The 26,747-nt window shown below is 34.9% G+C and overlaps 1 protein-coding gene across 20 annotated transcripts in view; it reads right to left on the bottom strand.

Annotated features, from left to right (window-relative positions):
* Positions 1 to 26,747, bottom strand: part of Hdac9 (histone deacetylase 9) — an 857,477-nt gene that overhangs the window by 152,071 nt on the left and 678,659 nt on the right. For all 20 annotated transcript variants that reach the window (XM_046463549.2, XM_058585330.1, XM_058585328.1 and 17 more), the window contains 4 exons: positions 17,827 to 17,882; positions 17,495 to 17,582; positions 11,748 to 11,867; positions 11,338 to 11,435 (listed from right to left, as the gene is read on the bottom strand). In XM_046463549.2, the coding sequence (XP_046319505.1) occupies positions 11,338 to 11,435; positions 11,748 to 11,867; positions 17,495 to 17,582; positions 17,827 to 17,882 (362 nt within the window). The remainder of the gene's footprint in view (positions 1 to 11,337; positions 11,436 to 11,747; positions 11,868 to 17,494; positions 17,583 to 17,826; positions 17,883 to 26,747) is intronic.

Below are 26,747 nucleotides of genomic sequence, written 5' to 3'. Positions count from 1 at the left end.
CTGGAAATTTGGTCAAGGTATATTGCCTTTTTGTTTTTTTTGCCTGAGGCTGGGTCATAGTTCCACTCTGCCTTCGAAGATGACTGTCAAACTCCTGTGTGCTCTCTGTGACAGGGACCTGCTAGAGAACCACTGAATTTTTTTTTTTTTTCCATCATCAGATTCTAAGAACTCAACTCAGTGAGTGATATGGTGACGCCACTTCAGAAAAGAAAACATTCGGGGAGAAAAAGAATTTTTAGAATTAGAATTATTGGTTAAAAATATTCCCCAGACCTAGTTTATATGGGGAATGTTCTGCACTAAGATGGTCTCTTATAGTTGGACTGTGGGGAAAGGGAAGGCATTAGGGACTGCAGAATCCAGTCACAAACAGTGAAGCATGCGTGGGCTTTGTAAACACCCCAGGAAGCCACAAGGACTTCCCTGCCTCCCAGGCTCCTGTGCTCCATATGGCCACGTGTCCCAACGTGCATGTGACTCCAAACCTCTGGAACAAAACAAGACTGAGCCGCTGAGCACAGCCTCTCCTCCCTTATGCCCTGGGCACAGTCGCACAGACTGCACAGAATCGCAGCTTCTCTAGCCAATCCACTCACGTTTTATTAGAGGAAAATAAAAAACCCAGAGTTTTGTTTGTTGTTGTTGTTGCTCTTTTTGAAGTATTACAAGAAAAAATTTTTTTGGGCTCATTAGCAACATCCAGTATGCACTAATACACCTATGAAAAAGACCTATGAGACGGAACAGCTCTGCTTCTGTTGTTTTTAAAATGACACTTTGGTCTTATCCTAAATAATAGGCTTTTAATAAAAACATCCACCAAAGGCAAACAATTAAACAATACATAAAGCACCAGGGGGCAACCTCGTGGTTCAGTTACAGTCTGGAGCCATTCCAAAGGAGAGCATGTGGGTATTTTACAAGGAACAATACACTTCTCCAAAGATATTATAAAACAACAAAATTTTAAATTGGACCACATAAGCCCTTCTAACTTGGTATAGGATTTTATGGTCAGCCCTGGCAATGGGATGATTTCGTTAGCTTCTAATTTCTCCTAAAGCATATTAACTGTACCAAATCTTACATATCACTGTGATTTTAAGAGGAAGACAAAATAATAATTTGCTAAAAGTTTTTTTTTTTTTTTTTTTTAAAGTTGACACTGGCAAATACAGGCAAGTGATGCTTCTTTCATATTAATCAGATATTTTTCTTTTAGATTCTAGATGTAATCATTTGATTATCATTTATTGTCACATCCTCAAAAAGTTAAGCTAAATGGAACATGTTAGGAAACTTGTGGCAGACTTTGGTTCTCTGAATAGTTTAGAACTTAATCTCTTAATTTAAACTGAGTCATAAAACACAACACCCACCAGACATTATCATTTTTGCCTCTAATGTCATTATAGTTATCAGAAATAAGGCATCACTAAATAATTTCTGCAATGATATTTTCATTATAAAGTCCCTGGACATAAAAGAGAACTAGTACAGAAACTTGTAGAAGGGGAAGGACTTGAGTGTATGAATCAAATCAGAGACCCAGTAGGGCAATTCTAATATCTAGGAGACTTTCAGAAACTGGAAGTACAAAATGAGGCATCAAACTCTTTGGGTTACAAAACTTTTAAATGAGAAACCTATTCCTGTTTTTTTCTTGCTCTTGGTTTTAAATAAACTCCCCTTTGTTTCTTTGCCTTTGGCTATTATTCCAGAAAAACTGTTTGTTTCTGAAATTCAGTCCATTTCAGTAACTCCATTATTGCCTTAAATTCAAGAAGTTATGAACCAACTAAAAATATACAGCAAGTGAACCAACATTTTGTTTTCAAATGCAATGATATATTTCTTTACATAATAATACTTACATGGTCTTTCTTTCTTTTTTTTCTTTTTTTGATATAGGGGGATTGAACCCAGGGGGTCTTAACTACTGAGTCACATCCCCAGCCTTTTGTTTAGAGACCAGGTCTTGCTAAATTGCTGAGCTTGGCTTTGAACTCACAATTCTCCTGCCTCAGCCTTCTGAGCTGCTGGGATTATAGGTATGCACCACCACACCCTGCTCTAAATGTTATTCCTTGGTTTTCTTTTCCTATAAGTGTTTGTTTTAAAATGCAAGATATCATCACATTGAGATGTGGATAGACCTAAAATTCTGCTGAGCTTGAAAGTCTCATCTATCTCCTTTCTCCTCCCATCCACTTTAAAAATTGTGAAATGTGAACTCTAATGGCAAGAATGTTATTTTGCTGTCTTTTCCATTAAAAGCTACGCAGTTCATAAGCTCATGGCCCTCTGTATGGCTTTACAGCATCAATGCTGTACTTCAAAATAGAAGATGTTTAGACAACCAATACCCAGTACTGTGGTGCCCACAAGAAAAATGGGCAGATTCATAACAGATACCAGAATAAGCCATTGCCCTTGTAGAAGAGTGCCAGAGGAGACTGAATGCCTGCATAAATGAGAACAGATGTTCATTTGTAGTTTCATCTCCATAACATCAAATCATTGGGATGAAATATGGAAAACTGAGTTTATCATCCAGATGCTTGATGTCATGCAAGGACTTGAACCTCTCCCTGATGGTCTTGCCCACCAAAAAATGGTGCGAATTTCAGCCCTGAACCTCAAAAGTAACATCTGAACAGATTTTTAATAGAATTTTCATGAGGATGATTCCTGCACCTGGGAAAGCCAAGTAAACTCCCACTATTAAACCACAATATATATCTAGTTTTCCCAAAAGGGACTAAAAATCTGTATGTATAGGATATCAAAACAATCTCTTTTTCACATTATTCATCACCTCAAAAAAATCTAGTTATAGTAAACTTTAGATATAAAATCATGAAAAAAGAAAAAATTATTCAATTTTGAGAACACAACTTAAAACCCCAAGTCACTGAAATTTGGCTAAATGTTCAATGAGGATAAGTGACTATTATTTGGACGAGAGCTTTATCTTACCAATAAATGAAGCAAAATCTGCAAATACTTATTGGAACACTGAAAAAAAAAAGTGTGACTTCATAATTCCTTCATTATAATTATCTTCCATTCTGAGTATATCATATCATAAATAACTACACAATTCCATTATTAGTAGATGAGATAATTTAAGCTGATGAATTGATCTGAGCTGTTTGACAGTCCAAAAGATCTGCTATTTCTAGCCTAGAAATCTTCACAGTATGTCATGAAAAGATTTCATTTCCTGCTATCTCAGAATACTGCACATATGTTGGGAGGATTTTGTGCAAGGCAAGGGCTTTATAATTCAGTGTTTCATCTTAAAAATAAAAACAAATCATTCCTGGGCACACAAAGGACCGGCTTATAAACATTAGGGAAAATAGTTAATTAAGCATAACAACTCTTTTATTTAGTCCTTATTATTTGAAAACCAAATTTCTGAAAAAAATTGGCTTTAGAACTACTCTAAGGCAGAAAAAATTGTTTTATAGTTGATCTAAACTTTTAAAATACTAATAAAAATAAATAGTAGCATTTGAACTACTTATTCACTGCACATATCATTTGCTTTTCAAAACTTCAGGCACTTCAAGATACTTCCTGGACTTTTTACCTGACCTCTATACTGTCTAATATCATATCTCTTTGATGCTCAGCTCAAAAATCAAGTTTGCAAGTTTCCCAAGGAAGACAGGTGTGCATAAGATCAATTTACTCTAAGGGTCAAAGAGCAGAAATTCTAAGGGTATCTAGAGACACACACCTATAGAAATTGTAATTTTTTGATGAAAATTGGTACAATATGTTACACAGATGAGAGAGGAAAAAAATGTTCTTAAATTATGTTTATTCCTGAAGCTAAAGAGCAGATAGAGCCGACAGTCTTCTAATATTTATTCCTTTGGATTTTTTCCTTGTGATGTTTTGATCAAATATATTGAAATATTGCAACATGATGAATATAGAGAATAGAATATGGATAATGAATAGAATTGTAGCTCACACAACCATAAATTCATATGTATTCCTTCTTATTGAAATAGAATATTAATAGATGAAAGTCATTATTGCTTTGTTCCCAAGATTGATTGACGAGTTCAGATTTGAGACCCACATCTTATTTATTAGCCAAGTCTTTCAGAAAGAGAAAATGTGGGCTTGATTTGTGAGCTACGATAAATGGTCTGGGAAAGATGGTAGTCAGGCCAATTTGATATGTACAGTATTTCATATTGGCAAATTGTTTCAAGAAATTCTACCCTCTTTCCCCAAATGTCTTGGCCATCTTTGGGAAAGCGTACACTATCATGAGTATAATATATTTGCTTGTCACTAACAATTGAGAATCCCTTCCAAGACTGGGAAGCATCAATCGTAGTTCTCGTAGACAAAACAAGACCCCAAATCATTTGACAGTATTGAGTATGATTCTTGGATGACAACAAATCATTCTTTATTTCAAAATTGGATCTAATAGTTCATTTATCACTTTGTATTGTATTTAAAATTTTAATTTGATGTTTCTGAAGTTTAATCACATACCCTTACAAAAAATCTAAATGCATACATAAGGAGGAAATATTTCTTGTAATAAAGATGGAAAAATATATTTCCAATTGTAAATAGAGTGGTGATCAGAAGAAAAAAGTGTTTTAGGGATTTAATGGGATAGGCTCTGTTCTTCTGTCAGATGAGGAAAAGGCACAAGAGTGGCTTGAAGATATTATTCGAGATAAGAATGATAAAAAATCTAGGAAGGATTTTTCAATTTTAAAATAACATCACCAATTTAGATGTCCAAGCCAAATGATGGACAGGCTAACAGGCATTTGCAAAGGATTTTTCACCATATTATTTTGTCACCTGCTACCCTTTACAGAGGAACCACAATTTGGGGACAAAGAGGACTGTTTCCAAAATGACACTTGTTGCCACAAACCACTAGTCACCATTTACCAGCTGTGTGACACAGAGCTACTGGCACTCAAAAGGTTTAGAATTTTTATCTGGAAAATAAGAACACTTAAGAACCTCTCAAGATTTTTAAAAATAAGCAGCTGGCAAAATTAAATTCTCAATGAATGTCCTATATTATGAGGGCATTATTAACATTATAATTTTTAAAAATGGTATTGTTTTCTATTCATTTAACATGAAATTACACTAAAGTAAAATAAGAAAAATAACCATAAAAATATTTACTAAGTGGCCCTTACCAAAAGAGAAAATTTAAATATTTACTTATGCTCCCATTTTATTTCTTAGGTAGATGAGAGACTATTCTTTTTCAGTCTATGTACATAACAACAACATTCAGAAGTTAGTCTTTTAAAATTAATTATAATAATGATGATTGTTTGATAAAATAATGAGAAAAAAATACAATATTGTACTACTTTATTTGCCTAGTCCCCAAATTATCTACCATCATTGTAAGGAAGAAACCAACCACCTTGGTACACTGTAGTTGACCATTACTAACTAGCTGTCTGAGGAGCATTTGCTCTATGAATATGACAAAAAACTCTATTCTCCTCTGTTTGAGTTAAATGCACATTTTTTATTTTTACCAGAAGCAGGGGAGGAATTATGGAAAGCCATGATTTCTATTTTAAAGACTGTCTCAGGAACAAAATTGGTGAACTAAAAACAGACATGATATCTGGTCTGTTTTCCAACCATTGCTTTAATAGATTAGAATATTTTTTGTGTGTACTATAGCAAAAAAGTATAAGCCAAAGACAAGATAAAGAGTTACAGGCTGGTTGAGTTATTTACATGTGTTCAATGGTTTAGTTCTGTAGCAATAACACTACCCTTATAAAAATTCTAGTTGGTTATATGGCCAAAGTAATTTAGCAAAGCTTAAACTCATCACATTTGATAAAATAGAGATACTTCATAATCTGATTAAAGGAAAAACAGGTGGTTTACAATGAAAGCATCAACTTTTTAATTAAATTTTTATTTCCTAGATTGGACAACTTTCTTAATTCCAATTTTTCAATCGGCATCCTGGAAACCTCAGTGAAATTGAATCATTCTGGTTCAGTTTTGCCCTGAGATAAATTTCTCTGAAGAGCTGATATAGATCCTTTGACTTTTGAAAATCTTTATCAATGAAAAAAGTACTAACTAAAGTAGCTACAGATTATAACATGCTGACTTGGGGAGATCTTTTAAAATCAAAACTTGCTTGTATCTAAGCAATGAAGATCAATACTTTGTGATGTTTTCTTAGCTAGTCTTCAATGTTTGCCAATTATCATTTATTATCTCATCAAAACCTGAATTTAAGTACCTTGTACAGTCCTTCCTCAGTATCCAAGACTGACCATCTTAGATAATAAAATGTGTGAATGTTCAAGAGCCTTATAAAAAACTGTGTGGTGTTTGAATATAAACTATGCATATCCTCCTATTTACTTTAAATTATTCCTAGATTACCTGTAACACCTAAAACAAAGCAAATGCTATACCAATAATTCTTATATTATACCATTTAGGGAATAATTACAAGAAAAATGTATACATATACAGAATAGATGTAATTTTTTCAAGTATTTTCTATCTATAGTTGTGTGAATCCACAGATATGGAACCCACCTGTGGATATAAGGGGCATGTAACTGAACTTCTTTTTGGAAATTGAAAGGCTACATGGGGATTGTCATTCATTCGTTTACTCAATCATTTGTTCATTCAATAAAATAGGCATAATTTCAAGGAGTACTATCACCTGACTTCTGAACTGAAAATCACTGTTTACCAAAACAAAACAAAATTAAAAAGTTCTTTAAAAACCCACAAGGGTTGGGGTTGTGGCAGAGCACTTGTCTCACACATGTGAGGCACTGGGTTAGATCCTCAGCACCACATAAAAATAAATAAACAAAATAAAGAAATACCCAACCATACTTTGAAAAAGAAAAGCAACCCTTCAAGATGTCTTCCTTATTAAATTTAATTAGAAGTATGACATATACTCCTTTCTCTTACCCAGTATAAATGAACCATGTGAATTGTCATATATAAATGATCACTTTAACATTTGAAAGACCCTTACAGACTTAGTCTTTAGGGAAAAAAAAATAACATTCTGATGCTCATCAAGGGATCATGAAGAATTTAAAACCATTGGAACAATCTTTTGAAATGACCGGGATAGAGACTGCTGAGCTGGCATCCAGTAAACACCTGTTGAGTAAAGAGAGAGCATCTGACATCTGACACTCTTACAGTCAAATGAACAGACATTCAAAGTTGTCTGTAAAGCTGACTCCTTGAGAGGTCAAAAGATGTCATAATAGGTCTTAAGATATTACGTAGCTTCTTCAGGCTTTTCTAGGTTTACTTAATACTAGAACTTTCAATACTCCTCTTTTAGTTAGCATCATCTCTCATCTCTGACTAATTGAACCAATATTATTGAATACCTCTTTTTTTTTTTTTTTTTTGGCCATGCTGTGCATGAGGTATCCATGGGTTAGGGCAGGAGGCAGTGGGACACAAAGGTCTTACATTTTGATAAAATTCACTGTGCTTTGGCACTCCTGAGTATTTTAAGTCCAACAGTAGGAAAGCAGCAATGTGGCGTGGCAAAAGGAGCACAGTTTTTAAATCCATAAACTGAGTTCACATCATGGCTCTTCCAATTCATGGTTCTGTGATGTATAGATAGAAAGCATTTTGGAGTTACCCATAATGCCTATGAAGTTTCCAATCTAGGACCTGGCATGTAAGACCTCAATAAATATAACCATTATTACTTTAAAATATGGTAACCTTGGAAACATATTTGATATTGTGGAATATTTTTAAAACTCTCATGAAAAATTTAAGTATACCTTTCAGTTATTTCAGGGATGAATGACAACTGCTTGGAAGAAATAAGAAGTTATCTGAAATAATATAAAAATCATCTTTAAAGCTCATAGCAAACATGAGAATGTTGGCTTGCCAACAATTTTACTTTTGTCATAGAAAAAGCATGTAACAGAACCCATATATATATATATATATATATGTCAATTTTTGGCTAGTAAAAGAAGTAACCATCTTATATCCCACTATAAATGTAGCTTTACAGACAATGAAGCTTCCCTTCCGAAGATACTTATCATATTCTAGAAATTATTAAAAAATAAGAAAGTAGAAAATGCATTGTTTACTCCCCACCTCCATTTCCTGCACCCACACACACATGCCAGAATGAATGAGCTTCCATTTTAATACTGAGAAAATGATTGTATTAAGAACGGATGAATGTGTTAGTTCTTCATCACTGTGACAAAGTGCCTGGGATAATCAACTTAAAAAGTGTAAAGGTTTATTTTGGCTCATGATTTCAGAGTTTTCACTCCATGATTCCTCAGCCCTGTTGCTTTTGGCCTATGATGAGGCAGAGCATCATGGCAGAATTCACTTGGTAGAAGAAACTGCCAATGTTATGGAGTCCAGAAGGAAAAAGAGAGAAAGGGGTTTGGGGTCCTAATTTCCCCAGCAAGGCACATACCCTCAACTGACTTAACCTCCTTCCACTAGACCCCACCTTCTACAGGTTTCACCATCTCCCAATATTACCATCAGCAAGGACCAAGCCATTAACACATGAACCCTTGGGGGACATTTTCAAATGACAGCAGTAGGCTTATACAATAATACTACATCAAAAATTATGGGAAATCTATCTTACAGACAGACAGATGATGATGATAGACAAAAGTGGGTAAAAGACTTTACGAAGTATGATCCATTTTCCTTCTACCAATCCCACCTTCATGTCCTTGAGGCAATAAAGAAAGAATACTTCTTTGTAATCTTGTGACCAAACACAGGTTGAACAATACTTGATGAAATGAATGAATGACAATCATTAGCTTAAATTATAGCTTAAATCTGGAATAACTATGAACACACACACACACACACACAAAACCCAGCAATTCTAAATTTTTACAGTTTAGGTAAATAATGACACTTTTCTACTTAAATTCAGGTAATGGTGACCTTACTGGGGAGTTCAGAAAATTTTGCTAATATAAAGTGTCTACATTTCAGGCCCAGAGATGTGCTGTTCTTGAGGACAGCCACTTTTCAGGAAAATTTAATTTACTTACCATTTCAATTAAAAAACAGTATTGTGCACTTATATCTGTTTTCATATTATTTAGTAAAAATTGTTGTGCTCATTCACCATTCCCTTTCTAATATGAGAAGTAACAGGCATGAAATATAAACTGTCCTTCACTGTTGTGCGTACACAATACATTTTTATATGAAAGCTATGTCACAAGTAGTATTACAATACCAGGAAATCTGATCTGTATTATAGATCAATGGATATGATGTTATGTTATAGTGAGACTGAGAATTAATTTATATCATTCAAGTTACCAGCTTAACTTGGGAAGCAGACAAATTCATATATCATATGTATTCAAGTCTATTCTCTGATTCCTTTGAGACATCGTGATGGTTTGGATATGAGGTGTCCCCAGAAAGCTCCTGTGTTAATATTGCAATAGTCAAAGGTATCTGATTAGGTTATGAGAACAGTAACCTAATCAGTCCATCCTCATTGGAATAGACTGACTGGGTGGTACCTCTGGGCAGGTGGGCATGACTGGAGAAGGTGGGTCACTGGGAGAATTGCCCAGAATGGTTCATCTTTGCTACAGACACTTCCCCTGTCCTCTTTGTCTCCTGACGTACATGGATGAGTCATGGTCCTCTGCCATGCCCTCTGTCATGATGTTCTGTCTCTCCTTGGGCCCAGAGCAATGTAGTCAGTACACCATGGATTAAAAATCTCTAAAACTGTGAGCCAAAATAAACTTTTCCTCTTCTAGGTTGTTCTTGTTGGGTATTTTGGTCACAGAGAAGAAAAGCTACCTTACACAAAATAATCTTGTTTGTGAAGTTCCAAATATAGGAAAAGAAAATTTATAATACTTAGACCCCTATTATTTCTTTATTATAATATTCAGATATTTTACTGCTAATTAAAGCAAAATATCTTCCTACACAACCCAAGTTTACATTATTTCAGCTATTTTAAAATAAATATTGTAGACATTACTGTGTATATTTGTTTCCCAAATATCTATAATGTAGGTAGAATTTTCCTTTCTATTTTCAATACCAAGCCAAATATATTTAACTTAAATGCATCTTTAGAGTAACTAAATAGTTATTGTCACTTTTCCTGGATGACTTTTCTAATGAGAAGTCATCTTTAAATGAGAAAATTAAGTATGCGTGACACATAAGATGGCAGAAACCCATTAAAATTACATATATTGGAAAATTTTCCCATTACTTCCCAAAGTCTCAAATACAATATTAATAGGATTTTAATTCTTGGGAATTTATAAATGGTAAATTTCGAAACTCTGAAGTTCTCATATTTCTTTTCATGCAGTTGTTTGCTTTTACTTTTAATTAAACATCTAGGCAATTAGGTATTACCGACATGCTAAAATCTCCTTCTAAAATCTTGCAAGCGAGGCTCATATTGACACATTCTGATATTTCTTCTTAAATAGACACCTTTCCAAAGACCGAACTTTAAAATTTTTAACTGCCCTTTCTTAAATTACATTTCTAAAAAAAAAAAAAAAAAAGCATGTTTAAATTGATTTTAAAAATTCTTTGCTTTCAAAGAGAGAAAAAAAGTAGCAGAATACATTATGGATACATTTCATTTACTCCATAGAAACTGAAAACAGCCAATTAATTGGTTAATGTCTTAATGTGAGAGGGAAAACATACAGAAGTCATTAACTCTACCATAAAATGAGATAGCCAGGGCCTCTGTTCCTGAGGTAAGCTGGCTCCTCAGAATGAGGAATGCCAACCTAGCTGTGTAAAACAGGGATCTGAGTCCAGTGGAGTTTGGGAAATACCTGTTCAGCACAGTTAAATAGGTAGTGAAGGACTTTTCAGAATATTTAATATGCTAATGTCTATTGTAAATCACGTCATGTGTTATAATAGGCAGAATTTTCCAGACAGAACTATTTAAAAATAAAGTCTTTGCACCCTTTCTTTGAGGGAAATGGGGAGTATATGTCTGGGCCATTGGCCAATATACCTGTATAAATACAATTAGGTCTTGATATACTTTTTTTTTTTCTTACACATAGTCCTACATAGCTTTTAGTGATACTTTACCTTACTTAGAAATTTATGTTTCTCTTTCACATTTGGTGTTGTTCCAATGGACATTTTTTTTTTTTTTTTTTAGTATTTGTCTTTTTTATTTTTCTTTTTTTTATTGGTTGTTCAAAACATTACAAAGCTCTTGACATATCAATTTGTCATTTTCAGAAAGAAAGAAGTACCAACCTGAATGCTTCAAGGTACTCAACATCTCCCATGGGGGGATCAAGGCCACCTGTCCAGGCAATATTTATATTGTAGCCTTCTCCAAGGCCTGTCCCAACCTGGGAAGAGAAAAACACCAGAGTAGGTAGAGAAGAGGGCAAAGGGAAGAAAGCAAACAGAGAGGAAAAACAAGCACATGGGACCTCTTGAAATAAACATCAAACAATGTGTCAAATCAGCCCAGCCTGGCTTGACAACCAGTGCTCTGGGTTCTGCACTTGTTCTGCACTGGATCTTAGTCCTGTGGGACAATTCAGTAATCTCATGTAATTTAAAACACCAGCAAAGGACAAGAAAATTAGGGGTAATCATGCAATGTAATTACCTGAAAGATACAAATAAAAGTGGGGCTCTAAAGAAATAAACCGAACCTCATTTGGGGCTCCACTGCCAGGGAAAAAGTTCCCTTCATCATAGCGATGGAGTGAAATGTACAGGATGCTGGGGTCAGCATAAAAGGCCTGCTGTGTACCGTTTCCATGGTGAACATCCTACAGGGAAAAGAAAACAGATGACACATACAGTCATGTCTAACTCTGTATGGAGACAACCTTTCTGATTTCTAGTTCCCTGTCTTCCTACCCCACCCTCCTTCTCATTTTCTGTCTTCTCACTGTGTCCCTCTCTTTCTTTCTTCCATTCAGCCTGTTTCCACACCACCCCCTTTACTTCCTGAACTTTCAGGCAAATTACCCTTTAATGCACTCATTTTTTAAACTGGCTTCTAAAAATCAGGAAACCACAGCGAGCATGCCCTGGAGACTCCAGATGAGCAGTCATTGAAAAAGCCCAGTCCTTTGGTACAATTAGATATTTATACACCGGCCCTTTGTACTCTTTGCTTCAGTGATGGAATCTCGCATCCTGTTTTATGGAGGAATTTTATGACTTATTAACTGCCAACAGTTCATAACCCCTCAGGCTTAATTAACTGGCCTCATTGGCCCCTGAAAAAAAAGACTAATGTTTAAACTACAAACTAGTATTTTGCAGAAGGATCTATGGCTTACAGAGCATTTTCGCAATTCTTGACAGAACACTAAACATACGTGTATGCAGTGTATGCATTGATTTGCCAAGTCCCACCATTAAGGTCAAAGGCTTTGCAACCAGCTGAATAAATTGGCTTTCTTGAAGCATTCAGTTCGGTTAGCAATCCCTCAGCAGTTAGAATCACTTCAAAAGAGGTGCCAGATGCAAAAAGGACTTCATACTTCATTTTGGTAAAATTGTGACGGCAAGAGTCAAAAGCACAGGGAGTATGAGCTCATTAGCTCTTAAATCATTTGGGCTGAAGCAGAAAGATGGGATGGGGCTTTGTGCAATCTTGTCTAATCTGCTTAATTTTAATATTATATCATGGCTCTCTTCCCAGCTTTCCTCCTGATCTTTTTTTTTTTTCTTTTCTGTTTCCACACTACTCCCCCTTCCAAACTAAAAAAATAAAAACAAAAGCCTGTTTCATTAAAATGAATGAAACATTCTTCAGATATTTGCATATGATAATGGCTCCAAACTTGATAGTTCTTTTTTGTTGTTGTTGTTTTAATATAAACAGGTTCAGAATTAATATAAGAATGCAAAATAAAACATAGCATTTTTTAAAAAAGGGTCTTTAATGTCTTTACAGGTATTAAGAACTACAGTTAAATGCTTACTATCTTTGGAACAAAAATAAAATGGAACACTCTTAAATGTTGATAATCTATACAATAAGGTTTCAGGCAAATATTATTGCTATGTTATTAACTTATAAAGTATATAATTTCTGGTTCTGTTATAAAAGTTTTGATAACTTGCAACTACATGTTTTACATTAGTAAGAATCACACTATTTTTAAAAAATAATTCAAATAATTTTCAAGTTAGGCACTCTACTAAATACGTTGCATGAATTATTTATTGATTATTATGGTGTATGTGATATTAGCCCTAATTTTAAGAATAAGAAAAATGACAGAGAGTTTCAGTAATTTACTAAGACGATATAGAGAGTAAGCTGGAAAACTAGGTCTTGAATTCATTTCTTACTCTAAATGAAAAATTCTTAATTATCACAGTTAAATTCAGATCCATTATCTCTTTGGTCCTCTTAGCAAATTTGAAAGGTGAAGTCATTGGACATTATTTCTCATTATTGAGATTTATTTAACTTGTCTCCACTCCATCCTCTAGCCTGGAACTGCTTCACTAGACACTACCAAAGCCTCCTTTTGGTATTTTCTGAAAACCTACACTAAGCCTGTTGTCCATGCAGTAGACATACAATGATTCTTTCCACCTTTTGTATAGCATGCCTACCCCAAATTAACTAAGAAATCATAACATTAGGGAAGATATGGATCATCTCAGAAACTTATTTCAGCTAAAGACACATACATCAGGGGGAAAACGTAACTTACTGAAAATATATTAATTCCTGGATTTCTAAATATTCAAAGAAAAGGAAGAGATAGCAAAATTATTTCCTTCATGGGAACAAAAATGAAACAATTTAACCCACAACGACTTTTGTATTTGCTACTAAATATCTAGAGAATGGACCAAAAAAACCTTAAAAAATAAGTGAAAAGATGTTTCCATTTCCTTAATACAACAATAATATTTAGGGTTGTAAATGTATATGCAATTGGCAAATCAGAAAAATATTGCTTTGATTGCTCTTGTTTCTCTAGGAACATTGAACAAATTTATTTTTAAAAGGTCAAATAAAATGATAATTTGAGATATAAAATTATTTTTTCTTGAAAAATATTTGGGTACTTATTAGTCCATACTCTTCTAAAGAAATACAATCTTGTTCACAGTATAATAAAGGTTTGAACTAACATTCTTCATTGAAATACACAGACCCATTCTACTGTTTGAGAAATCCATGATTCTGTATCATAGTCATTAAGTATTTAGAGAATAAAGTTAAATCCAAGTATGTTTTTTGTTTTGCGTAACAACTTACAGTATAACTTTTAAGATGTCTTTATTTTTTCAGTTTTTCAGTTTTTATTGCTATAAAGTATTCATAAAAACCACATGCATACATATACTCAAAATAATCTGAGACCTGTTTCTTCATAACAACAAATATATACTATATATAGACTAAGGTAGGAAAATTATTGGTGCTTCTGAAAAATTATTATATAAATGAAATAAATTGAATCATTAAAAGCCTTAAAATAAACCATGCCTCTCAGATCTGCTGGGAAATGCAAAAACTTATCTCTGGTTAAAAAAGTATACTGTAAAAATGGATTCTGCATAAGAAGTTAGAACCAATATGTTTTCAATTTTATGTCAAAATAACTTTGAATACATCATATATTCTACCAGCTAATGTTATCACTCAAAATTATTTAGTACAAGGACTTGTGACAAAGGTCTAAATGTACTTGAACAAAAAAGGAATTTCCCCAATCTAAGTACATTTGTAGTAGCTATTCTTTCAAAAAAAAAGAAGAAGAAGAAGAAGAAAATCTAATAAGTACTATTTTCTAATTAAAAGTCACATTGCCCAAAAGCTACATGAGTCGTGCAGACAAATCTACCTCTAGGATATAGCCTGAACACAATGGCCGGTCTCGAGTGTGTTAAAAGACTGTTACACCTGCTCCCTCTCCACAGAGTGAATGTTTTTAGGCTCTAAGGAGAAATGGAATGAATGACCTTCACCCACCAACTAGAATCATATCTTCCCACAATGCTCAATGCATTTGAATTTGGCTGTGACCCAAGATAGGAAGTGAATTAAGAACTCTGGTTCTATATTTACTAGGCACATGAAAAGCCCCAGACTAGCTGTTGTACAATGGAGTAGCTCCACTTTTTGTTGGCCCTAGAATGTGTGGAGCTAGTTTACACCCACCAGCCAACGTTAATGACTCTGGATGTGCAGGAATGAGGCTTTTCCACCACTGGAGAACCTTCACCCTGTCTCCTTTGCAAACTCACAGAATAGACCTGTCAGCCAGAGAGAACGGATGTCTCAGAGCCACGTGGCACTTTAAAACTTCCTTCTCCACAGCTGGAAGAAACAGGAATTTCCTCAAAGTAGCCCTGCAGCTGCAGAATTTGGAAGACTTGAAAGTAAGAATATGGGGGCTGGTGGTGAGCTCAGAGGCAACCCTTTGGACAGAACTTCATACATTTAGAGAATTTGAAACAAAAACTTCTCGTCTGATACAGCCTATTGGGAAATCAGCATCCTTTATGATTGGATAATGGAGCAAATTCATAATCAAAGGCCAGCAAGCTCACAGGAAACTACTTGGAGCTACCAAATAAATTATTTTATAAATTGTATCAGATTATCTCCAGAAGTCTTTTATTCCTGTGTTAATGTACAAAAACAAAACTTTACATGTAAATCCTCTGAAGTACAAAATATCCATCTATCATAAGATAGGCATTTAGATTACAATCCATTGTTTTTGAATGGATATCACAAATGTGCTTTCAAAAGGGACCCTAAACATTTATTATCTTCATAGAACCATAAAATGATAACAAAAATTTTTCAGAAAGTAATCACTGAAAGACTCTTAAGAATAGGATGAATAGCTGACCAATTATCTTGCCACATAATGTGGACAAATTTAGAAAGCTCAGCAATTTTATTTATTTTTCTTTTTGCACAATCTTTGGTCTTCATCTACTATCCTCTTTTTCCATTTCTGGTCTATCTTTCTAGCATAGAATTTACAGTACCAAGAGCATACTAATTTCTTCAAATGTAATATCCTATAATTCATACAAAATTAGTCATAAATTACTTAAAATGTCCTTTTTGTATGAATATGGTATGTCTTTATTTTTGCAAAAATTTTAAGACCTTGCTGCTGTAGTATATCTAGGTCTTCAGCACATTTTTTAATGGGGAACTGTGACCTACACTAAAACGTATGCATGTTTGGAAAATGCATGGAAAGCTAGGCTTCAATATTCTTTGCACAAAACTGTACACAGGAGGGATACAATAGTGAGTGTGAAAAACATCCATTCCAACCAAGCACTAGAAATGGTTATCTATCTTCCATTCCTTTTATCTTCATTTTAACTTAACTAAGTATTTCTTCACATGGCTTTGTTTGTGCTCTCTCAACCCTTTGGTGTGCCTGTTTAACTAAATCAGAGGGCTGGAGGGTGAGGCCACGACTTCCAATAAGATTTAATTATGAGTGCAGATATGAACAAGATTTAGACTATTAAGCCTTGCACTTCAAAAAAAACCTTTAACATATTTTGCCTTTAAATCTTTTATCACCTGCAAAAATTAATTAAGTGCAGATGTAGCAGGTTCGGTTTGGATGCCAGGGTTCATTTCCTGTCTATGCCTTGTCAGACAACCTATTACACCTCCTCGTGAACTGGAGGCAAACCGAAAACGGGGCTCATAAATCACCATTCAGCCTTCTTTCGCCCTTTCCTGGATTGGTCCTTTTTTGTATGGGGCAGATCTCCAGCTCATTATTCATGAATATACTTTAGACAACATGCCAAGTGTCATCTGCATTTAAACAAACCATTTGTTAAACAAATTATAACTATTGTGTAAGAATGCATCAGGTTGAAATGCAAGACTAAGTTAATGCCTCTGACTTTTAATCATTCAGAGTTCCTGCAGGGAGTCATCTCAAACTGGCATCTGAGATCCGAGATCTTTTCAGAAAAAATGACATGCTGACTTGTTTTAATAATACCACTGTTGCACAACAAGCGACAATGATTGCTAACCAGGGGAAGTGGCCAATTGGTTACCAAAGCAACAGCATTCTTTCCAGCACATCTGACTATTTAAAGTCTATATTCTGTAGGGAAAAGTAAATTCAGGTTCTGTTGGGTTATTTTAACTGTGGAAGTATCAATTCATTTAAGGATCATAAAAGTTGCCCTGATCTGCGCCTTCTTCTCATTAAATTGCAGTTAACACCATGAAAGTGAAACGTGAATGTTTATGGTTTCAGAACTGCAATCCTGAATTTAATGAGTTTCCACATTCAAAGGAAACACACCCTTCAGTTGTTTGCAAGTGCTAAAAGCAAGACAACCTAACAGAGAAATACAAATCCACTTCCTTTTATCTAGAGTTGCTGGAAACACAGCACTGGCCAGGAATACATACCAGATCTACAATCAATATCTTGCTTATATTTAGTTGGTCTCTCAAATATTTGGCGGTAATTGCAACTGAATTAAAAAAGCAGAACCCCCTGTGGAATAGAGAAGAACAGAGAAATAAGAAAGCAAATCATCCAGGAAAACCATTATAAATAATGTTCAGAGCATTTTTTAAAATGCTATATGATCTCTGAAGCCATAAATCTGCTGCTGGGAGTACCTCGCAAGATTTTTCAGTCCATCTGCTAACAATTAGAGGCTTCAGAAACATGCATGGGGCAGGTGACCGCCAGGAACTGTGGCGCTTGGAGATGGGCAACAGTTCCTGGTACTTACATGGCTGCAGATTCTTCAGCGTGATGGCCTGGGGGCCTCACAACAGCAAACCCATTCTGTAAGAATAAGACAGGTTTTCAGTAGCCAGATATGAGGGGCTTGCTTGGATCTCTACACCCTACAGAACATTAGGTACACACTTAAAATACTGACTCTTAGATGCTCCTGATCTTGTTTTCTTGCCCCTATTACCATATTGCAGAATGGATAGAAACAATACATATGATCACACTTTCTCAGATCATGTCTCAAAAAGAAGGCTCCCACAGAGCCAGGGGAAGAACAGAAACTTGGGAGCTATACCTAGCTGGCAGACATGCATGTCAGCTATTATATTTGCATGATTCATTTTCAAGAACAACTTCTTTCATGACATCAACATCCTACAAAGGGAGAAGAAATTCACTCTTGGTGCAACTTTAGGTCAACGTTTGGAAAGACCTGAGAAGATCCAAAGTGAAAAATTTTTAGCTAGATTCCCTCAATGATTATTTCCACTTCGATGTCAGCAAAATGATAAATTTACACTCACACACTCACATAGACATAAAAGAAACCTCACAAAGGTGAAAAAGAGAACAATGGAAAGCCCATATTTCTTCCAGTCTATAAATTTAGCTTGGATGACTGCCAAGACTTGCAACTTTATTGGATTCCCTAAGTCAATTTCTAGCCCAAGTTCTGGAATTTTATAAAGAATTCCAGGGCTGAGTAGCAATCGGATCTATCCATGATCAAGGAATGCCTTAACCTACAGATTAGTTGGAATGCATCACGGGAAGCTGAAGTAACTCCAGCATGAAGGCAGGGAACTATAAATCCTTGCAAAGCCAGTGTGCTCAGAAAACTTGGTTGTCTGTTGTGAAAAATAATCATTCATCACATGGTTCACAACACCTTTCACTTAACTATGACTTAAGTAACATGCTAAAAAGAGAATATTTCTTTAATACATAATCTTTAAACTTTTGAAATAATTTTAATATACCCAAGGGATTTTTTCCCCCAATTTTTAACTGTAAACATGAAAGTATTGAGAAAACCATCTATGCCCTAGGTCTTTAAATATACATACAATTTTTCGTTACAGTGATTAACAATAAGTTGATTTGCTATATATTTTGGTGTGTGTATATAATGACAATCTCAGAAGCAAATTAGGAATTGCTATGCTTGAATCTGTGTCCTAAAAGTTATGCACTGGGAACTGATCCCTAGTGTAACTGTATTAAGAGGTAAATTGGTCTTGAGGGCTCTGTACTCATGTGGGAGTGCATTAGTTAGTGAAGTATTGGGTTCCTGATGAAAAGAATGAATTTGGCCAGAATTTCCTGTATCTTACGTGTGTTGCTTCTCTTTTGCCATGTTATGACTAAGTATGAAAAGACATTACAAGATGCTGATGCTGGGCTCTGAGGCTTCCTAGCCTCCAGAACAGTAAGTCAAATAAACTTCTATTGTTTATCCATTACCCTATCTGTGTTATTTTGTTATAGTAGCAGATAATGGACTAAGACATAAGATAACAAGCTGATTGGAAATCTTGTGAGGCAAGATTACAAGTTTGAGGCCAGCCTCAGAAACTAGCAAGACCTGTTTCAAAATAAAAAGGACTAGGGTGTATGTAGTACAGAGGTACAGAATATGAGAGAGAGAGAGAGAGAGAGAGAGAAGGAAAGAATGAAGGAAGAAAGGAAGGAAGGGAAGAAGGGAGGGATGTACGAATAAATGACTCCTGGAATGGTAACAAAACAGTCCTTTCTTTTTCTTAAGAACTCTCTCTGGCAAAAATACATTAATATGAAAGAAATATGAAAGTTAAAGAACTATACAAAACAAGACTGATTTTTTTTAAAAAATTCCCTATTTTCTTCTTAATCTTTTAATTTTTTATCTTTACTGGTGCATCATAGTTTTGTATAATGGTGGGATTTGCTGTGACATATTTCCTGTATCTGACATGTGTGGCTAATCTTAAGTACATGTGCATAATATAACAATATCATTTGGCCCATATCTCTCTCCAGTGTTTCCACCCTCCTCCCCACTTCATAGCTTTCCTCTGATCTTCCTTTGCTTTTCATGTGATCACCCCCTTCCTTTCTTTTTGTTCTTGTTCTCTAGCTTCCACATATGAGAGAAAACATACAACCCTTGACCTTTTGAGTTTGGCTAATTTCACTTAAATAATGACCTCAAGTTTTATCCATTTTCCTGCAAATGATATAGTTTCAATTATCTTTGTGGATGAATAAATATAAATAATAAATATCCATTGTGTATATATACCACACTTTTAAAATTTTTGGTACTTTAGCTCTTTTTATGTTTTATTTTGAGACAAGGTCTCACTAAGTTGTTTAGGGCCTCTCTAAGTTGCTGAGGCTGGCTTTGAACTTGTGATCCTCCTGCCTCAGCCTCCCTAGCCACTGGGATTACAGGCATATGCCACTGCATCTGACCCATACTTATTTATCCACTCATCCATTGATGGACACCTAGGCTGGTTCCATAGTTTGGCTACCTACCGTGAATTGTGCTGCTGTAAACATGGGTATGCATGAATCACCATACTATGACAACTTTCTTAAGGTAAATACAGAGGATTTGCATAGCTGGGTCATATAGTGGTTCTCATGCCTAGTCAAAATTAAAATTTTAAGATTCTAGGGTGAGACTATGCAGTGCTATTATAGATCTGTTGAGAATGGAGAATTCTGTAAAGATTATGATAGACGCAATTTAAATCACTGGAAAACAATAGGATGAAAACAAAAACAAATATAAGGCATGAGAAACATAATTAGCACGTAAAAATCTTAAATCAACAATATGAAAAATCTTTTACAAATGAATTTAAAATATTACATTCTTATGGGTAAAGGGCAAAGAAGAAAACATCCAGTTGTCAAAGATTATAAGAAAAAATATTCAACTTAACAAGTAATCCAATAAATACAGATGAAAACCTGAATGAAAAGCCATTGTTTTCTACCCAGAATATTCAATATTCTAATTGAATATCAGAAAATTCTCTCTGCTGACAAGAGTTATAGCTTATCCACTCACATTCTTGCTGGAAAATAATCCACCTGATATATCTGGAACCTTTAGAAAAACAATCCTATCCCTTGATTTGATGCTTATAGGATTTTTGCCTTCATGGTATTATTAACTATGTATACAAGTATTTATGTAAAATTTCATGTCTAATTTATAATTAAATATTGTGAATTATCTATATTAGCTAATATTAATAGAATGGTTAGTAAATTATGACACATTTATACCAAGGAATATTAGATAGTCATTAAAACTTTGTTAGCTGAACACACTGGCACACGCCTCTAATCCCAGCAGCTCAGAAGGCTAAAGCAGGAGGATTGAAAGTTCAAAGCTAGCCTCAGCAACTTGGTGAAACCCTGTCTCAAAATAAAAAAATAAAAAGGGCTAGGGATGTGGCTCAATGGTCAATTACCCCTGGGTTCAATCCCTGGTACCTCCCCCCCAAAAAAAAAAAAAACGTTTGTTATAAATATTCAGTGAAACAGAAAGGACTTTGCAACATTAATTCAAAAAGTATTAGGGTCAGCAATATACACAATGATATCTCTGAAGCTAAGGTAATAGATGTGATTTTATTTTTCGTGATGATTTCATATATTTTCCAAATGGTTTTACAAAAATTATGTGTTATTTCAAAGAGAAAACTAAAAACCAAAGAGAAACCTGAGAGGTAGATGTTAATGGGTCATACCACAAGAGTTGTATTCACATAGATAGAAATGGATTTTTAAAGGACATTCTGGACAGAGTAAATGCCAGCATTCAAAGAAGAAAGAAGCTTAAGAAAGCATTATGTACAGGAAGTCAATCCAAGTAAAGTTCATGTTGAGAAAAAAATATAAAAATGAAATTACATAGGTCATTAGCTGAGTTATAGAAGAAAAAATGAGAGAGGGAATTTGAACCGCACCCCCACTTTCCCTTTCAGTCATTCCTTGAACAGAAGTCCGCCTTTCACTTACAGTCTTCTGCTGTGACTGCCACCATTCTGCTAAACTACTTCTAAACTGCTTGATTTTAGGTTAAAAATTATCTCCTTCCCAATCTCAATAAACCTTTTCTTAGTCATCAGCAGCTACTCAAATCTTCTATTGTGCCCCTAGGAACATCCAATCCCCTACACCCTCCAGCTATTCTCTGCATGCACCACTTTTCCTAGAAACCTGCTAGGGCCGCCTCTCCTGCAGTCTGCTCACTGTGGTGCTTTTCTCCAAAACCTCCCAGACCAGCTTGCAGTAATAGGCAGAGATGGAGTTCTTCTGTTTCTCACTGTTGCTTTGAGATCATAAAACCCACTTCATCCACTCCCAGAACACATTATTGTAAAACAACAACAAAAGATTAAGTACTCAGGGAAAGAGAAGATAGAACACAATAAGATGACGGAGAGAGTGCTGGCTAAGGCACTGCAGGTCCCTTGTGCCCTGCTGCTCTAGAGGAGATGTTAGTCTCACCACCTGCAGTTTGGATCCCATCCTCTCCTACTCTCATTTATCCACCTTCTTTCATCCACATGTTAAATTTATATTAAAATTTCCCTCCCTATTAAATGGCCTTCACTGCGATTCAAATAGGCTCAGGCTTCTACCATTTTGGAGTATAGACAGATAGATACACACATGCATCCTAAATCTCATCAATTCCACCACTTTCCACACTTCTTTTCTTCTTTTAACAGCCACAATTCTGGTACAGATAATTTATCCTGTTTCATCTCTCCTTCTCCTAATCTCTGCCTCAATCAACCAACTACATCACTAAAGAAGCTCTTACAAGTGTGTCAATGAATCCAATAATTTTACTCTCAATCTACTAGCCCCTCATTAAATTTCAACCCTACTGGCTACTTTTTCATTTATTAAAGATTATTCCTGTGGCTTCTTGATTTCACTCTCTCTTACTTTTCTTACCTCTCTTTTTACTTCCTAATAAGTCTTCTATTCATCAGTTATTGATGTTATTCAAGGCCACATCTTAGGTTTCTACAATTTTAGAATAGATAAATGGATGAATTCAGTGGCTACCCATTATAAGATATTCCATGGATTTATGTTTCCAGGATGAATTTTCCTCTGAGCACAGACCATCATATTAGCCCACATACTTAATATCTTCATTTGGATATCTCATGGTCATTTCAAATTCAATATATTCAAAATCAAACCTTGATCTCCAGCCTTATTTAATTTTAGCAATTGCCGCAGTCCGGCTGCAGCAAAATAACTGGGGGGTGAAAAGCAACTTGTGTACATTGATACAGCAGGAGTGGGAGTCATTTATTGTAGGACAGGAGGGGTATATATACATTCCACACAGCTTATCTTAATTAACATAAACTCAATACAGCAATCAACCAATAAGGAATCTCCACACTTAATGGCTCCTTGGCGTTAGTTCACAAACCACTCCCTCTCGCAAAATGCCAGGCTCCATCTTGACTTGTTTACAGACTCTAACAAGCAATGATATCATGATTTGTCATTGGATCAGTTAGAGACCAATAAAGTTAATTGTCTTTAGTGGTTCCTTCTCCATAATCTTTCTTCATCTCATTTTCTCTCATAAACAATCCCTATAGATTTTATTACTTAAGTTGATGTACTCATATATGTGCCTGTTCCTTGAATATTCTAACTTTTAAATTTCTACCTTTCTTTCCATCATTCCTTCAGTAATTATTGCTATTGATTTCAATATCCACACAGAAAATCCACTCAAGCAGATTTTCTCCTTACCTTTTATAAATTGGTTTTCTGTTTGTAGTCATACTCCTAGACACTGTCATTACCAATAAAAACTTTACCTTCATAATTTCAGTGCCAAACATACTAATCGCTCACTATCATGTCTTTCCAATGAAAACCTCAGATGCACTGGGACTTCCAACCCATTGACCTTATTTAATTTTTGCTATACACCATTCATCCCACCACCGTGTGCAATTTCTTCCTTATCTGGTTTGGACTTCGGTTCCACGATTATATTCACTAACCTTCTGTACTCTGTTACTTTGTCCCTTTCTCCCTAATATCCCCCTGGTCTATTAGTCTACTCAGGCTGCCATAACAAAATACCACAGTCTGGGTGGCTCAAACAACACAAGTTCATTTCTCCCTTTCTAGAGGCTGAAAATTCTGGGTCCATGCTTAGCAAGGTTGGACTGGTGAGGACTCCTTACCTAGTTGAAGATAACCATCTTCTCACTGCAGTCCTTACATGGCCTTTCCTCAGAGCACTCAGAGAAAGAACATTCTTCTGTCTCCTCCACCTTACATAAGGGCACTGGATCTTATTAAGGTCCTTCTGATCTTAAGTAACCTTTATCATCTCCTTACAGGTCCTATTCCAAACAGACATACTAGGAACTAAGTGTTCAATGTCTGGATTTGAGTGAGGCACATTAATTCCTCAACATACTTTCGGTTTGTCCCTTTCTCCCTCCAACGCCCTCCTCTGGTACCATATTGGAAGCAAAGGACAAACCTCACTAGACAATCCAAATTGCCATCATCTTGATTGTGGGCTTCCAAGTCTCCAGAACTATGAGAGAACACATTTTTTAAAAAAAAAAACAAATTACACAGTCTGTGGTATTTTGTTTTAGGAGCATGAATGAATGAAGATACTCAGAGACCTGCCAAATACTTCTTCTGAGAACTCATCTACATTTGTAATGATGTACCTATAAGATTAATTGTTTGATTCATTTGTTTTCATTATTGTGATGAGTATGATCACAACCTCATTCACCAAAGCATTTCTTTTTTCCTTACTATTTTATTTTCTACATTTACACAGTACCCAGCAGATAGCAGTTGTCCAGTAAAGAATGATAAAACTAAATTTGTGAATAGATTCTATGCTAAACTTTTTTCTTTTCCTGCTGTCCATTTCTCCAGTCTGGCCTTGGCCAGACTGGTTCTTTAGTCTTGCAAAGGTTCACATTTTTGCAACCCAGTTATTTGTAGGAAATCACTTATTAGACTTGAGAGTACCTTCTTTCTCAGAAATACATAAAATACTTTGCACTTTATAAATAGAAAGAGGCCTGACATCCTTTAAAATAAAGATATTATTCTTACAGAAATATCTCTCAAATCGGATTCTGATCTTTTGACAGGGAATGTGTTTAGTATTTTTCTGTACCCCTTAATGTCTGGTACAAAGATTTGTTGTATTCATACCACATCAACCAGGTTTTTCCTTGGCTGAAGCACATATATTTCTTCAATTACTATTTTTTCTTTCCTTTTTTGGTGCTGGGGATTGAACCCAGGGCCAGCTTACCACTGAGCTACATCCCTAGCCTTTCATTTTTATTTTGAGCTGGGTCTTACTAAGTTGCCAGGCTGGCTTTGAACTTACCATCCTCCTGCCTCATCCTCCCAAGTTGCATCAATTGATATCTTTCAATGAATCTTTGTAATACTTAATTTTACTCATTTTAAAGTAACAATAATGTACTACCCTTTCAAAAAATACAATTATAAGAAAATGTGCATAATGTACAATAAAAGATTTAGTGACTTGGTTTATGATTTTGTCATAAATACTAATGATAATAGGTAATGATTTTTATTTTGTATATAAAGACTGTTCTCACAAACTTTGGAGAACATACAGTATACTTACTTATACTTTTTCCCTTTTAATTTGTGAACATTGCAGATTATAGTATAAAACCTAGAAATGCCATATTATTCAATACAATTTTGTTTCTTTTCTACTTTACCCATTGTAAATCTCTTTGATTTATATTTTATTCAAGTTTATGATGACCAAGTAATTAATATAAGTAAATGCATATTAAAGTACTTTTTATGGACTTATATGAAATTTATGGCAATATATTTTTTGTTTCAATAATCTGATTTACTCCTGTTCAGTTTTATATTTGCTCCAGTCATGAGCATGACCAATCACAGAGCTTCAAAAGTATTTTAACATCATCAACATTAACAATGTTTCAAGTACTGAATGTGCTCCCATCCCCACTTTATTGTTTAGATTAGCATATTGATGTTTCTCTTTGGTTTAAAGGGAAGAAATGATGTGTTCTTTGGTGTCACCATGTGGGGAAATACAGTAGAATATTAGATTACCCTATATAATCTATGTGACATCCAGGAAAAATAAATCTATGATACTGCCCACATACAAGGATTTGAGGAAAAGGAATCTAATCATTTTAGATTAGCCTATTTTTATAACTGATAAAATTTACATTTTTTCTGGGAAAATTTATCCAAATGTCAAATTTGTTCTTTTATTCCTTATATACACAGTGAAAATTTCCCTAGGCAAATAAAAGGAAGACAGTAAACAAAGTACTGAAACCACTTTAAACATTCAGTTTTTGACTCCACATAAGCTGAGTTTATCCATGGTCATTATGGGTACAGAAAATTCAGAATGTGAAAATTATCTAATCATTTCACTTGTGTTCATAAGGTTGGGCAGAAGAGATGCACATCCCACGTCCATAGCCATTATGAACGATGGATGAATTTCCATGGTTCCATTACTAATTCCAACCTGAACAGTACAAGCTAGGTTTCAAAATCAAAGAAAACAAGGGTCTAATCACACTGAGAGTGACATAGTAAGAGCACATTATGTACCAGAATCAACTATAAACACAGAATCTAAAACAGAAAAGCAAAGATGACTTGTACAAACTTTAAGAAAAACAAGGGAACTAGAGCTTAAACTAACACTACCTAAAATATCCAGCCATCCCATTAGTTACTTACTAATTTTTATTTAATTACTCTGGATAAAAGTATAACAGTACAGAGAATAGAAAGCCTATTTGACCTTTATGAACTGACAACAAGAGATGAAATGATTGTTTT

Source organism: Marmota monax, unplaced genomic scaffold (genome assembly GCF_021218885.2).
Source record: "Marmota monax isolate L192 unplaced genomic scaffold, Marmota_monax_Labrador192_F-V1.1 WCK01_AAM20220418_F8-fsc00057, whole genome shotgun sequence".
Taxonomy (NCBI): Eukaryota; Metazoa; Chordata; class Mammalia; order Rodentia; family Sciuridae; genus Marmota; species Marmota monax.
Note: the sequence above shows the minus strand (reverse complement) of the source record. Positions and strands in the feature narration are given on the sequence as shown.